The sequence below is a fragment of the Balearica regulorum genome, chromosome 7, assembly GCF_011004875.1.
Source record: "Balearica regulorum gibbericeps isolate bBalReg1 chromosome 7, bBalReg1.pri, whole genome shotgun sequence".
Lineage (NCBI taxonomy): Eukaryota > Metazoa > Chordata > Aves > Gruiformes > Gruidae > Balearica > Balearica regulorum.
Window position 1 is genome coordinate 36,577,797 of NC_046190.1, and position 14,625 is coordinate 36,592,421.

Below are 14,625 nucleotides of genomic sequence, written 5' to 3' on the forward strand. Positions count from 1 at the left end.
ATATTGAACACAGCTGTGGGTCAAAGAGGCTTGCCAGGGATTGCCACCACTTCTCTGGATGAACGCAATGCCTGATGTGAGGCAACAGCCCCGTGTTGCAATTTCTCCGCCTTGCGCAGGCTGGAGGGACTTCTTGCTGAAGCTGCTTGGTATCAGGCTTTGGTGCTGACTTGCATTTAATGTCTTCATTCCTTGCTGTATTTTTTTTAATAAAATATCTTGTCTTACAGCATTTAAAAACTACTTGGCTGCCTATAAACGCACTTACTGGTCTTTAAGGTCTGCACTGCTGACTTTTTTGGTTTGGTTGGGTGTTTTTTCTTTTTTAAGAGATGATGCTCTGATTCAGAAGACGGCTGTATCGCATGGCACTAGGCGAGTTTTCCGCGCCGTGCCCACCCTTTGCAGCCAGGAATGGTGAGGTTGGTGTAGAGCAGCAGGTTCTGGGCTGGTTTTGACTTCCCGGGAATACCTGCCTGGCTCTGGTCCCTCCCTCCACTTGCAGGCTGGTGATGATTTTATAATCAAGGCATAAGGAGAGGGGTGTGGTAATTACCCTGCGTAGGTGTGGGTTCTCACTGCTTCTCCCAACCCATCCAAGATTCCTCAGTCTGGGAGCAGCACAGGAGAGGAACCAGCCACTGAGGAACTATCTTAGGAACGGCATGGAGAGCAAATGGAGTGGCTGGGTGCTGATCCTTTCTGTGTGCCTGGGCTCCTACCAAGGTAAGGCCAGGCCTGGGGTGGTAGGACTCGAGGAGAGCCCAGAAAATCCTTCTGAACCCCAAAACTATTCTCAGCTATAATGTTTAAGCTCTGTAGCGCGTTTCCTCCTCCCTGTGTGGCAGTGGAGTTAGCCCAGAGGAGATCTGGGGCAGGCTTTGCTTCTTGCCCACCCGGATGCGAGTGTTGTGACTTCTGCCCTTAAAGATGATCTCGTGGCAAAAAGTAGTTTACTCCCTCCTTTCTCCAGACAGCATGGATTCAGATGGAGCCGGTGTTTTGCTGGGGTATGGAAAAATGGGAGGCCAGTTGATGGGGTGTCTCGGCAGCGAGGTGGAAGAGGGCTGCCTCGTCTGCCGCCCTCGGCGTCGGGACCTGGCTGCGTGCGTGTGATCTGGGGACAACCGCTCTGTTGTCCTTGCACAAGGGAGTGACCACGGTGTCACGTACAAGGGGCAGGAGGCAGGAAGCCGCCTCTGCCATGACGTGCCGAGCTCCGGGTAGGCTGCTGGGGTGCAGTGCTGCAGAGACGTCTCATCGCCAGGGCTTTGGGTATCTGTGAGCAAATCTTCCTGCGGATGAGCTTATGCTGCTGTCCCCTAGGTATCCCCACCAGGGGAGGGAGAGGGTGATACCTGGCTCATGCCCAGGGAAGAGGGTGGGAAGAGCCTGTTTCCCACCCCTGGGCTTTGCTTAAGGGGAAATTGGTTATTCCAGGGGAAATTTCACCAGGGAAGTCACGGCTCCCTGCTGCTGTAGGCAAAAAACCCCCTTTTAGAGGGAAGAGCCCCTTTTGCACTCTTTTGCACACTTTTTTTACCCCAGGCTCAGCCCATTGGGCTCCTCCGACGTGACCTGCCCAGGCACCGGCTTTGCGGTGACAGAGTCATGCCCGCGCACGCGTGGCCTGACGGTGGGGGGGGATGTGCCAAGGTGCTCCAGCCAGCAACAGGCAGAGCAGGAAAGTTCACCCGTGCTCGGCACGTCCGTCCTTCGGGCCACACCTGCCCTGGGAGCCAGCAGCTGCTCTTCCAGCAGCAGCGTGGCTGCGGGGGGGCTGCAGGATTCAGGGGCCGCTGTGCACCTTTGAGAAGGATTTTGATGCTGGGAAGAGTTTATTTATGGTTTTTGTCATAACAGGGGTGTGCGCCCAGCCACGAACTGGGGCGCTGGGGCCCATGCTGCCACCCCCATGGTTTACGTCACAACCTGCTCGCCAGGCTCTCCCGGCTCGGCCGGCGTGCTCCGGGGCTCCGCGTAATGCTGGCACAGCCCTGCCAAATCTGGAACCCGGTGCTGGATCTCCCCTGAGTGAAGCCCACTGCACCTCAGGGCCTGGCAGTTGGGGGGATCAGGCAGCGCCCGCTGGCCTGGGGCCACTGGGGTGGCACGGGAGCATCCCTGCCGTGCTCCGTGCCGGGGCTTTGCAGACATCAGTATCGCCCCGTGTCCTGCTGCCTGGGTGCTGGTCAGCACCAGGAGGCTCTGGCAGGGCCTTGAAATGTGGAAGAGAGCTCATGGGGCACTAGTTGCTCCGGTTGCTTGCCCCATGGCCATGCTTTCCACCTGGGGAAGCTCCCTCTGTTCTCAGCAGATGGGCGTTATTAATTATTTTTCCGGCCCAGCACTTGTTGCCTGAGTTTCAACTTGAGCAGGGCTAGGAGTAAGCGCTGAGCTGAAACCCTTCAGATCAGCGAAATCCCCCCCATGCTGTTGCCAGCGGCATCCTTACGCCACTGGTGTGGTCTCCGGCATGGGGCTGCGAGATGCTTGTGTCTGTGGGTCAGGCAGGAAACAAGCTGTGGGTTGTTGCCTCCCCTCCCCTTTCCTTTTTTTTTTTTTTTTTTTTTGGTGCTACCCCTTAACGCTTCTCCTGACTTGCCATTCCTGTTTGCCCTGATGCTCGCGCCAGGGTTAAAAAAAAAAAAATAAATATATATCTCGCAGCTGATGCGGCGACCGTGGCATCGTGCTGCTGGAAAGGTGTGTGGGAAGCCGTGCATGGGAAACCGGGGGGACTCACCCTGCCCTGGGGCTCGCTCCTGCCCCGGTGCTGCTGTCAGCCCGATGGGGTAATCGGGGCCGAAACACCACCCAGCGCCTGCCGAGCTGCGCCAGCGTTTTTGGGAGCAGGTGGAGCTGGTGGGGGGCTTGGGAGCCCCCTCCTCGCAGCCCCCACCTCTGGGGACTTGCCGGGGTGGCCCCGGACACCTCAAGCCTCTGCCCCAACACGTCCTGTGGATGAGCCGAAGGTGTTGCTGGAATCTGGCGTGCAGAAAAAACCCCCAGCTTTCGGGGAGTGATAAGGGCAGGGTGGATGGAAGGAGCAGCTTCTGCCTGTGGCTTTATTCCTGCCGTACAAAAATCATACGGCCAGGGCCAGGTGGTAAAAGCTGGATGCAAATGCTCAGGGGGGATTGTGCTTGGTTAGAAATGCCGGTTGCAAGAGGGTATGCAGCAGGGTCTGTCCATCCGTCTGTCCGTGTGCTGCTCCCCACGTGCCCTCGGCTTTCCGGGGCAGCTCCCGGCCGAAGCAGGGCAGCGAAAGGTTTGGGTTGTGCCGCCTCCTCCCCAGCCGCATCCTGGGTGGGCGCAGCCCCCGGTGGGAATAAATGCTTACCCCATCGCAAATGAATCCTGACACGTCAAGGTGGCAATTAAACCTCCGGCATTGCACCACACCACTGCGCTGCTCGGGCGGGCGATGCCGCCGCTGCCGCGCTGGGGATTTGTAGCCAGGAGAAAATGCTGTTGTTGGGAGGAAATGAGAAAAAAAAAAAAAAAAGAAAACCACCCCAAAATGGAGTTGCTCAATCATTGCCAGGAGCTGTGGCGTGGCTAACCGTTTGCTGTGTGGGGCTGAGCGCTGGCACCCCCGGTTTGCTCGTTTTGCAAGATTTATTGCTGGTTTTATAAGCAGCCACCTCCCTGGCGTGATGAAGGGTGCTGCAAGGCTGAGGATGATCCTCCAAATTTGCTTTGCGTTTGTTGCTGGCCCAAAGCTGCTGCAACATCCCGTTGGAAAAGCTGGCAGCACGTGGTGGCCTGGCAAAGCCGGCCTTTGCTGGGCTTAAAAAGTCATTTATAAAACTCCACAACCCCCACCACCATTGCAAAAGCCGAGTGTGAATCACAGCGGGAGGGTGAGGAGCATCGCCCTTGGCTCGCAGGGCTGGGGTCAGGGTGCTGGGTTGATGCGGGGCAGGAGATGGTCTCGGGGTGCTCTGGGGGCTGACGGTCTCCTCTCCCACCCCCCCCCCCCCAGCCGGGGCCAGCCCCCTCCAGGAGTGCAGCGAGCGGCCGGAGAACTGGTGCCGTGACGTGGTGACGGCAGCCAAGTGCGGGGCGCTGGAGCTCTGCCGGATCACCGTCTGGGACCAGGCCCTGGGGGTAACCGCACCGGGAGCGGGGGGATGGAGGGATGCGCCCATCCTGCCCCAAAACTTGGTGCTGGGGGCAAGAATCCCAGCCTGGCCACCCCGAAGCTGGGCACCCAGAGGAGCATCCACTGATGCTCTCAAGCAGCAGCATGTAAACCAGTAAGGCTGCTTAACTGGGGGGGGTTCACGTAGGACTGGGAGTCTGCAGAGTGAGTGGCAAAAATGAGCGGGTGCCCTGGGATATTGCCAAGACCCCCTTAGTGAGGTGTTTTTGGAGTGGAGGGGTGGGATTTGGGGGACCAAGGGGGGTGTCTGGGTGCTGTGGCAGCATCCCGACACGTCCTGTCTCTCAGCAGAAGGGGATCCCGTGTCACCTGTGCCAGGTGGTGGTCTCTGTGGTGGGCAAGATCCTGCAGGACAACCGCACCGAGGTGGGTCACGGCTGGGGGGGGAAGGTGCGCGGGGCTGGTGTGCCCCCCCTCCATTGCGGGGCCAGCCCAGCCCTGAGCTCCCCCCCCTTATCACCTAGGAAAAACTGCGGCTCTTCTTGGATAAGAAATGCCAGTACCTGCCCTTCCAGGACTGGTCCGTCAAGTGCAAGAGGATGGTGGACACCGGCATCCTCATCCTCGTCCAGCTGGGCAAGCAAGTGCTGGTAACTGGCGGGGGACCCCCTTGGGTTTGCTTTTCTCTGTGGTTTGGGATGTCTTGCCCCAAGCCCCCACCTCTCTGCTCCCCCAGTCGGACCCAAAGGTGGTTTGCGGGACCATCAAGCTGTGCCAACCCCGGGAGAGCCCCACGGGGGCCCTGAAGTTTCAAGAGCCGCCACCGGCCCCCACGGGCCCCGCTCAGGATTTCACCGACCTGGTCGCCCCCTTCATCGCCAACGTGCCCCTCCTGCTCCATCCCCAGGACCTGCCTCACAGCAAAGCCCAGGTACCGCGGCACAGGCACGAATGCCATTGATGCTGCTCAAGGGTGAGAATCACCTAAGCATCACCTATTTAACAATAATTAAACAAAAATACTAAAATTACTGCGCAGCTGAAATGGTATCTGATTAGGGGTCTCATCGATTTGGGGCTGGGATATTGCAGGATCTGGGGGGTGGGGGGCGCGGTGGGGAACCGACACCAGAGAGATGCCAGCCAAAAAACTTGTGACCGGCATTTAAATCCCAGCCCTGCAAATCCAGTCTTGGAGGAGGGGGGTGTGTGTGTGTCAGTTTTATTTTGGGGGTTACCGACTTGTCCCTGCCTGTGTTGTCCCGCAGGAGACGGAGGAGGTGTGCGAGGACTGCCTGCAGCTGGTGGCGGCCGTGCAGCTGGAGCTGGGCACCAACGCCGCCTTCGCCCGGGTGCTGGTGGCCCACGCCGAGCGGGCGTGTGAGGGCCTGGCACCCATCCTGGCACGGCGGGTAAGGGCGCCGCATCGCCCGGGGTTCCCTCCTCCTCCCCGACATCACCGCGGCACGGGAGCATCTTTCACCGCCACTTGCTTTTAAGCAGGGCCGGGGGGAGTCCGGGGGGTGTCCCCCCCCGCCTCCTCGGGCACTGACGCCGTGTCTCCCCCGCACAGTGCAAGCGCTACCTGGCCGAGTACGCGGACACGGCCGCCCGGCTGCTCCGGCACTTGGTAAGTGGGAGAGCGGCTCCTCGGGGCTGCTGGGGGCTTGGGGGGGCTGGGGGGGCGCGAATGGCGCAGACAAGGGGATCTTGTCGGCAAAAGCAGGGCCCTGCTCTCACACGACTGGGATTTTTTTTTTTTTTTTATTAAACCCACTACTTTATATTCCTACAAGCTTCTAAATCCCTTTCTCTGGTTTGCAACTGCTGTAATTATTTTTATTTTCATTTTTTCTTGCCATTTTCTGACCCCTCCACCGGCAGCAGGCTGAGGTAAGCAAGACCCGCGCCTCGACGGGCTGCAATCGCCCTCCCTGGGGAAGGGGTGGGGGGGCACAGGTAATACCCGCCTGATTTGGGGTCTCCTTCTGCCCAGGACCCGATGGAGCTGTGTGGCCAGCTGGGACTCTGCTCCTCTGCTTCGGCGCTGCCCCTCCACACGCTGCTCACCGAGAAGGTGATGCAGGTCCTGAGCACACTGGGGGTAAGCGAGAACTGCCCCCCGCCCAAGCTCCTTAAAATCCAAACACTGGGAAGAGGGAGCCTTGTTTTCATTTTTTTTTTTTTTTCCCTTGAATATCCCCATTTTTCCAAGGTGGGAAATGTCTTTCGCAGGGGTCAATGGCTGGGTGGGATGGGGAGGGCTCTTCGGGGGGGGGCCACACACACACACACTCGCTGTGTGTCCCATCGCCTCGTCCCAGCAGGATGGGGAGGGGACCACGCCGCTGTGCGAGATGTGCCAGTTCGCCGTGAAGGCGGCCGAGAGCCTCCTGGAGAACAACGTGACGGAGGTGAGCCCCGCCGCTGCGCTCCGGGGATGGGGGGGGGGGGGGGGGGGCAAAGGGGGCAGCAAGAAGTGTGTGGGGGGGTGTTTTCCCTCCGCCTGCTTTCTCCCGGCAGGAGCAACTGGTGAACGACATCGAGAAGGTGTGCTACATGCTGCCCCACAGCGTCATCGGGCAGTGTAAGGACTTTGTCGACTCCTATGGCAAAGCCGTGGTCATCATGCTGCTGGAGGCCACCGACCCCGCGGCTGTCTGCACCATGCTGCACTGCTGTCCCCGGAGCGGGGACGCCCACCAAGGTGAGACCAGGGGACCCAGGTGGCACCCAGACGCTGGGTCCCAGGGGAACGGGGTGATGGAGGGGTGCTAACGGCCCCCCCTGCACCGTGTCCCGCAGGGGCTGCGGTGCTGGAGCAGCTGGCAGTGGGCGCGGACACCTTCTGCAACGTCTGCCAGATCGTCATCACCTACTTTGATAACGAACTGCTGAAGAACGAGACGCTGGCGGAGCTGGGCGACATGCTGGAGAAGGGCTGCGAGCTGCTGCCCACGCCGCTCACCGACAAGGTGACCTGGGGCGGGGGGGGCGAGTGCCCAGCCCGGCGGGGACCCCCCCGGCCCCCCACTGCCGGGCTCACCCCCTTTCTCCTTCCCAGTGCGAGGCGCTCGTGGTGCAGTACGAGCCGGCGGCCGTGCGGCTCCTCGTGCAGATGATGGACCCCACCTTCGTCTGCACCGTAAGCGTCCCCTTGCCGTGGGTGCTGCACCCTGCACCCAGACAGGCATCTTTCGGCCAAGGCTGGGGGGGGGGGACAGCTTTTTTTTTCCCCCTCTCCCACCCTTTTCCTTCATGATGCAGAAAATAAGAGCCTGCGACTCACCCGAGGAGGATCTCCTGGGCTCGGACCCCTGTGCCTGGGGCCCGCACTACTGGTGCAAGAACATGGCCACGGCGGTTGAGTGTCACGTAAGTGTTGGCCACGTCCCCTCCCCTGGGTCGGCAGGGTGTCAGGGGTCCCTGCCTTCCCCCGCCACCCCTTCCCGTCTCTCCCGCAGGCCGTCGAGCACTGCCGGCGTCACCTATGGAACTAGGAGCCACCTCCCTGGCCGGCCGGGCTTGCCCCGTCGTTTTGGTTCAGGATCCCGGACCCCATCCCTTGGGATGCACCTGCGCCTGCGGATGGTGACGGCAGGAGCCCACTGGCCTCAGCACCCCAGTGGGGGGCTGTGGGGGGGCACCCCACCCGCCTCTGCCACTTCCTTTTCCACCCCTGGGGCTTGGATTTCCAAATCAGGTTAAGGGACTCGTTAGTATTTTCAGGACTGGGGACTCAGCCTCGCCGTCTCTTAGGCTGATTGCAAAAATCCCACCACCCCATCCCCATCCCCTTCCCCATCCCATCCCCACCCCATCCCCATCCCACCCTGAACCACACGTAAAGCCCAGACCCTGCAACGTGGATCCGTCCCCGTGGGCTGGGACGGTTTCTGCTGCCCAAACGCCGGCCCCCCCACCGGCTCCCGGCCACCGGCAGCCTCGCGCCGCAGGTCTCGTTGGCTTTTGGCAAGCCCAGCCCTTTGCTGGTCCCTCTTCAAATTGGGGTGGCTTTTTATTATTATATTTTTTTCCCCTGGTCACCAGTTAAAGCAACAAAGTGGATTAAATTTACCTGCAATGCCCGGCTTTGCATGACCTTTGCAATACACTAATTGTGTCCAGCCGATTGCTGTAGATAAATAGATATATTTTAAGTATCCCCTGAACAAAAAATGAGTGAGTCTGGGGGTAAAGTCGCTGATCTCGCTCCCACCCGCTGGGGAGGGGTGTCCTGTGCTGACCCAGCCGTGGCGGCGAGGGGCAGCGGGGCTGGCTCGTCCCTCCCTGCCGCGGGAGGGGGGACGCCTGCAGCACCCGGTCCTGAGCGGGCCCGGGAGCATCTCATCGCAAATAAACTCTTCCCGTGAGCCCGGCTGGTTGTACCCCTTCTCCTTTTTCTGGGGTGCAGGCAGGGGTGGGGGGGATGGCCGGCGGCGTGGCAAAGGGGGTGTGTGTGGGGGGGGGGGGGGCAAACCTGGGGGAGGTTTAATGCTTCCCCCAAAATCTGGGGTGCAGCAAGACCCGGGGCAACATCTCATGAAGGTGATGGATGGAGGGGTGAATTAAGGGAAAAAAAGGGGGTTTTTCTCTTGAAAAGGCGGTTTGGGTATGATGAATCCGGTGCGGCCGGGGAGGAAGGACGACAGACAGGTTACCCAAAGCCATAGACAGTATATTTCCGAGTCCCGTAACAGACCGTGCCCGAAACTCTCCACAAGGTTACGATTGGAAACAAACCCCCCCCCGAACGAACAAACCCGAAAGCAAGAGAGAAGGGGAAAGAAAAGGGCATAAAAGACACGCACGAGCACTCCACATCCAGAAGCCCCAGTTATTGTCAGTCTCTTTTTTCGACGTTGCAACATGTTTTGGTAAAGCCAGCAAAATGGAGAAATGCCTTCAGTTTTTGTTTTGTGGGTTGTTTTTTCTTTTTGTTTTGTCTTTCCTTGCCGGAAAGGTGACGTTAAATGCCAAAGGGATTTGGCCTCTCCCCACGCTGCCCCGGCTCTCCCCGTGCCCGTGGTCGAGGTGTGACGGCTGCTTGTCCCCAGCGTGCACCTGGGGATGCTGTGGTGGGACATCATCCGCACCTTCTCCTCACCGTGCCTTCACCCCCCACCCCCCCGCCCCAGCCTGGACTCATTGGATTCGTTTAGCTTTTTTTTTTCTTTTTTAAAAAAAAACTTTTTTTTTTTAATAAGAAAAATAAAAAAAATTTAATGCTTTCATGGATAAATGACAGGTGAGTAAAAGCAAACCGGTCCTGAGAGCCCTTTCCCGGGGCCAAGCTCTCCAAGGCTGCTGGAGCGAACCGCACCGGTTGGCCTGGACTCCTTCTGTAGGGGAAGGGGGAGCCGAGCGCCGGTCTCGGGGTGCCCCTGGCCCCCGCCACGGTCCCCCTGCTCTGTTCTTGGTCCCCGCCGGCCCCGGCTTGCCTAGAGGAGCACCACCACCACCACCACCGCTCGTCATAACTCGGTGATCTCCAGCGGGCTCTCCATGATCACCTCCCGCATCTTATGCAGGGGGGTGGACTTGGCCGACTCGGTGCGGGCGTTGTGGTCGCTGTAGCCCCCGCAGTCGGCGGTCAGAGTCTCCAGCGAGCGACCCAGCACTTTCTGGTCATCCTCGGGCAGGCTGTTGAGGTCGGAGGCGAGGAGCGTGCCCGTGCTGCCGTGCACCACGTGGATGCCGTCGGGACCTTTCAGCTCCACCGGCTGCTTGTGTCGGAAGCGGAGGCTGCCCTGGCTGGGGCTGCGTTCCTCCTCCTCCTCCTCCAGCTCCTTCTGGATCAGCTGCAAAAGGTCCACAGAGCGGGGGAATCACCACCACGGCCAGAGCAGATCCTGGTGGGACCCTCCTCTACTGAAGCAACCTCCGAGCGTGGCGATGAGGATCACCAGCACGATGATGATCTCCAGCTGGATCGCTCGTTTGTCAGGTGGGTGCCCCCCCGGGTGGTGGGTCTGGCAGCAGCCCCCACAGCAGCCCAGGAGGAGTTTGGACCACTCGGGCTGGGATTTGGGGTGGTGGGGGAGGAGGCAGACAAGGAAAGGAGTTGAGGGGGTCTAGAGGGGGATAAGGATGAGGAGGGATAGGTGTCTCCCATCCCACTGCTCTCCTCCGCTCTGTTTGCCCCACATTTTGCCCCCCATGAAGAGGGGGAAGGCTGCGGGAGAAGTTGCTTCTCCCCACACCAGCCCACCTGCACCAAAACTCTCCGTCTCAGCCTTTTTGCCTTAAAAACCTGCTGGCTTGATAAGCTGAGAGGAACAGAGGGGAGGGAAGATGTACCCCCGTGTGTGCAGGGACCCACAGCTTCTTGGCCAGCCCCGGTGGACCGGCTGCACCTTTGTAGGGAGTTGGGGAGGTGACGGACAGAGCACAAAGAAGGTGGGAGAGACCAAGGGAGAGAGTGGAAAACCAGAATCTGGCTCATTTTGGCCAAGCAGAGAATGGGGGGACTACCAGGCGACAGGGACCGCGGCCGTGGGGAGCGACCGCAGCCTGTGGGGCTGAGAAGACACACTGCATCCCAGAGGGCACGGCAAGCATCTCCCCACGCCCACGCACACCCCGTCTACCTCCGAGACCGAGGAGCGGTCCCCCTGACTGGCGGTGGCCTTATGCACCATCCGCTGGGCAAAGAGTTTTTTCAAGCGCATGTAATCATCCAGGACCACCTTCAACAGAGAGCCCTGGGCAGAGGGGGAGAGATGATGGGTTACCCAAGGGAGATGGTTTGGTTGGAGGGCGGCTGGCCTCATCCCAGCATTTTTTGGAGCGATATCACCCTCCGGTGCCCCAGCCATGAACCTGGAAGCCAGAGCGGTAGAAGACCCCTTGGTGGAAGATGCTCGCACTCATCACTCACCTTGATGGGTCCCTCCCGCATGATCTGCCCCAGCTTGGCAATGTTGTCGTACTCCTGGATGGCTGCCCGCAGGTAGCGGTCGTCCTCGGGCTTGGCCGCAGAGGGCTCTCTCCCGAAGGTCCCCTGCGGAAGAGGAGAGAGGCTGAGGAGGCGGCGCGGGCGTCGGGCGCGGGGAGGAGGTATCTCGGCGGGGGCCGTGGCTCACATGGGTGCGGGCAGGGCTGTTCCAGAGGTCGGTGATCTCGCTCAGGTTCTCCGGCAGGTCATCCTCGTGCTCCGCCTGCGCCGCCAGCTCCATATTCCGGCAGAAGGGGTCCAGCCACACCGGGTTGGCCCTGCCCGGGGCAGAGGAGCAGCCCTCAGCGCAAGGAAAGAGCAGCTGAGAACCCAGCAGCATCCCTAACCCCACCCAGAGCCGGGATGCCGAGGTTGCACCGCCTCCTCCTGCCCTGTGCAGACATGAAATTGGCTGCTCTGAATCCAGATGTGTGTTGGTACCTGCCCGTCATCTCTGCTTGCCCCACGTATCGGCAGAGATGGAGTCACAGGAGAAAGCACAAGGTCTTTTGGCTTTGAAAGCCCTCAGAGGCAAGCACGTGTGCCAGGGCCAGAGTCATGCCCTGCACTGCACGCCCGGCTGCAGCCCTCCGCAGAGCACAGAAGCATCGCATCTCCACCTTCTGTGCACCCCGGCTCCAAAACCCAGGCGTCCCTCTCTTGGGAGCAGCCCGCGGTCCCACAAGGTAGCAAACCGGGGAGGGGAGTGCAGGGGAGAACTCACCCATCGAAGGAATACTTGTTGGTGTTGGGCATGTCCATGATGTCCATGAAGCCTCTGTTGCCTGCAAAAGGCAGGGGTTACAGGGCGGCACGCCGGTGGGCTGAGCAGCAAGCCAGCCTGGCTGCGGGCACGGGGTGGCACTTCTTTATTGGGGAGGGAAACTCGGTGACCGAAAAGGCACCAGTGACATAAGAAAGACACTGGGCATGGGGCTGGTAATGTGGAGCCTGGGTGCTCCTCCCACCTCACAAACCTCCCACCATTGCACCTTGCTGGGCAGGCTCGCTTGCAATTTACAGCCCGCTAACATCCCCCGTATCTCCCCGTGTACCCCCTCCGTGCTGTTCATGCACCCTGCCTTCTCACGCAGCTGGAAAACCCCAAACGCTGCTCACCGGTGGAGCCAGCCACTATGGCTTTCAATTTCCTTTTGTGTCTGCGAAAGAAATACAGCAAGTCAGGGAAGGAAATATGGAAGATGCTCGAAAGGAGAGGGGGGACACAGATTCACAATAACGCTGCAAACAGCTCCCGTAGCTATAAGGACAGTGAGCTTGGCGGGGAGAGGCAATATCATTGAAACGATGATATTTTGGGGGAAGAGGGGCAATATCTGAGCCCAGGCTGACCCCCACCGCAGTAGGCTGTGGGATGTTGATGCCCTCCTTTGCTTGCTGACACTGCCACACTGGTCCCCTGGCCCGTGGGGACATGGTGGCCAGCAAGGCAGAGCCCGAGCGTTACTCACACTGTCCGGTAGTACCAGTTCATGAGGATGAAGAGCATGGCAGCCAGGAAGAGCAGGACGGCCAGCACGATGATTGCCATCTGGGAGAGACAGAGGGGTAGTGACAACCTCTAGCACTGAGTCAGCAGCCGGTGGTGGACACCCATCCAAAATTATTTGGGTGAAACCTCTCTCCAGGCCATGGAGGGCCATGGAGAAGGGGAAGGGACACCACCCCACCTGCAAGCAGCGGCCATCTCCAGCCCCAGCTGGGCCATTACCTGCAGAGCCGAGAGGTCATCTGGGGCCCGGGCGGTGATGGCAGGCTGCACATCCAGCACATTGTAGTTCCTGAAGAGGTTCCTCAGCTGCTCCTTGTTTTCATCTATCATCTGAATCACCCTGGGAAGAGAAGGGATGTTTGGGCATCCTGACGTTAATGAGGCTCCCCGAGGACTCAACGGGCCAGACACTGGGCTGGGTGATGGGCCAGGTGGCATACCGCTCCACGTCCAGGATGCGGTTGGTCTCCTTGTTCACCACGTGGATCAGCAGCTCTGTCTGCGCAAAGTTCACCCGCCCTTTCTTGTCAACATGGAACTGGGGAGATACAGCAAGGTCTGCAGTGTGGAAGAGGTGTCTCTTCCCAGGGCATCTCCCGAGCGTGCCCCGAGGTGCACTTGCCTGGCAAGACACCCTCAAGTCTGGCATGGGGTTGGTCTGGACCCCTTCAATACACCCCACTCTGGGGTATATCCATCACCTTTAGAGCTCAGGGGTGTCTATGGTTTGCACAGACAGGGCAACCTTAAAGGAGACCTCCCAAGCAGCATGTGGAAGGCTACCTACCCCTCGAAGCAACCTCAAAGGTGGATGGTTACCTGCACGTCATCCGTGTTGACAGTGGCACCCGTGATGTTGGAGAGCAGGCTGATGAACTCCTCCTCAAACTGCCTGACCTTGTCTGGGATCTCATTGATGATGATTTTGACACGCTGGTCATCCCGCAGGATGTAAATCCCCACAATGGCTGTGTCGTTGTGGCCTACCAGGTCAGAAGCCATGATGTCCACCACGAAGTAGCCAGGGTTGTAGGCAGTGAAGAGGTCAAAGGTTCGCAGGATCCCATCAAGGGTTCCTGGGGGAAGGATGGTCACAAGCCCAGGATTATTGACCCTGGCCATGGGTATATCTTTGGCCATGGCACTGTGCTCCTGCGGCATGCGGGGTACACACCGATGCTGAAGATGTTGGCCACCTCCTCAGAGTCATTGGAGTGCTGCTTGATGTAGCGGATGCCCAAGATGTTATACAGGACCAGGCTGTTATTGCCCACGTCGGCATCCACCGCGACCACCTTAATCAGCTCCGATCCCACCTTGGCATCGGTGGCAACCCCTTTGAGAGAGAAATGGGACAGAGACCTGGGGCTGGGCTGGCTCTTGCAATCCCTCCCCCGGCTGGATTTTCCTCGGAGCATCTCTGGCTCCGGGTAGCCCCAGCCGCCGACACCCCTTACCCGCCGTGTACTCTGACTTGGTGAACTGAGGGGACTGATCATTGATGTCATCCAGGAAGATCCGCACCTCCTGAAGGGTCAGGTCCCCGCTGAGGTCCCAGGGCTGGGCTCTGCCTGCCCGCTGGCCCCGGGGAGGGGACCAGTTCCTCTGGCTGGACGCTTTGACAATGATGGAGTAGTACGGCTCCTTCTCCCGGTCCAGGTCTCGCAAGACCTGCAGCTTGCCCTCCCGGCTCAGCTGGAAGTTGCTTTCTCGATTCCCAGCTGGGTGCAGAAAGGGGACCCCAATTAGTCCCCTTTGGGCTTGGCCCTTCTGAGATGCCACCTTGCCTGTTGCCAGGGTAGTAAGGCAACGAGGAGATGACAGGAGGGACTCAAACCCTTGGCGAGGGATGTGCAGGGGGATGCAGAGCTGCCCATCCCCTCCCCGCTCTGTAGCCACCTGCTATGAAGTAGTAGACAATGGCGTTGGAGCCCTCATCTGCGTCCACTGCCCCGGTGATGTTCCCCACCACGGTGCCTGGCCGTGAGTGCTCAGGGACGGAGAGCGCCTGGTACTGGGGACTGTCCCTCTGCCGGAGAACCCAGGAGAAGGGAGGGTTATGAGCAT

The 14,625-nt window shown here is 59.7% G+C and overlaps 2 protein-coding genes across 3 annotated transcripts in view; one reads left to right on the forward strand and one right to left on the reverse strand.

The window, feature by feature from the left end:
* Window positions 1-337: 337 nt before the first annotated feature.
* LOC142602650 (prosaposin-like) lies at window positions 338-8,302 on the forward strand. Its single transcript, XM_075758933.1, has 15 exons — window positions 338-726; window positions 3,989-4,113; window positions 4,460-4,534; window positions 4,633-4,758; window positions 4,845-5,039; window positions 5,377-5,520; window positions 5,682-5,738; window positions 5,993-6,001; window positions 6,105-6,212; window positions 6,436-6,522; window positions 6,632-6,815; window positions 6,914-7,083; window positions 7,173-7,253; window positions 7,376-7,483; window positions 7,573-8,302. Exons 1-15 carry the CDS (start codon window positions 666-668, stop codon window positions 7,606-7,608), a joined length of 1,566 nt encoding a protein of 521 aa, XP_075615048.1. The 5' UTR covers window positions 338-665; the 3' UTR covers window positions 7,609-8,302.
* Window positions 8,303-8,666: 364 nt separating this feature from the next.
* Window positions 8,667-14,625, reverse strand: part of CDH23 (cadherin related 23) — a 207,754-nt gene continuing 201,795 nt past the window's right edge. The window contains exons 57-69 of one of the 2 annotated variants that reach the window (XM_075758935.1): window positions 14,458-14,587; window positions 14,016-14,279; window positions 13,733-13,894; window positions 13,378-13,634; window positions 12,999-13,096; window positions 12,778-12,898; window positions 12,518-12,597; window positions 12,165-12,205; window positions 11,770-11,830; window positions 11,194-11,323; window positions 10,989-11,111; window positions 10,699-10,812; window positions 8,667-9,909 (exon numbers count right to left, since the gene is read on the reverse strand). In XM_075758935.1, the coding sequence (XP_075615050.1) occupies window positions 9,583-9,909; window positions 10,699-10,812; window positions 10,989-11,111; window positions 11,194-11,323; window positions 11,770-11,830; window positions 12,165-12,205; window positions 12,518-12,597; window positions 12,778-12,898; window positions 12,999-13,096; window positions 13,378-13,634; window positions 13,733-13,894; window positions 14,016-14,279; window positions 14,458-14,587 (1,908 nt within the window). In that variant the 3' untranslated portion in view covers window positions 8,667-9,582. The remainder of the gene's footprint in view (window positions 9,910-10,698; window positions 10,813-10,988; window positions 11,112-11,193; window positions 11,324-11,769; window positions 11,831-12,164; window positions 12,206-12,517; window positions 12,598-12,777; window positions 12,899-12,998; window positions 13,097-13,377; window positions 13,635-13,732; window positions 13,895-14,015; window positions 14,280-14,457; window positions 14,588-14,625) is intronic. The other variant, XM_075758934.1, reaches the window with a different exon arrangement.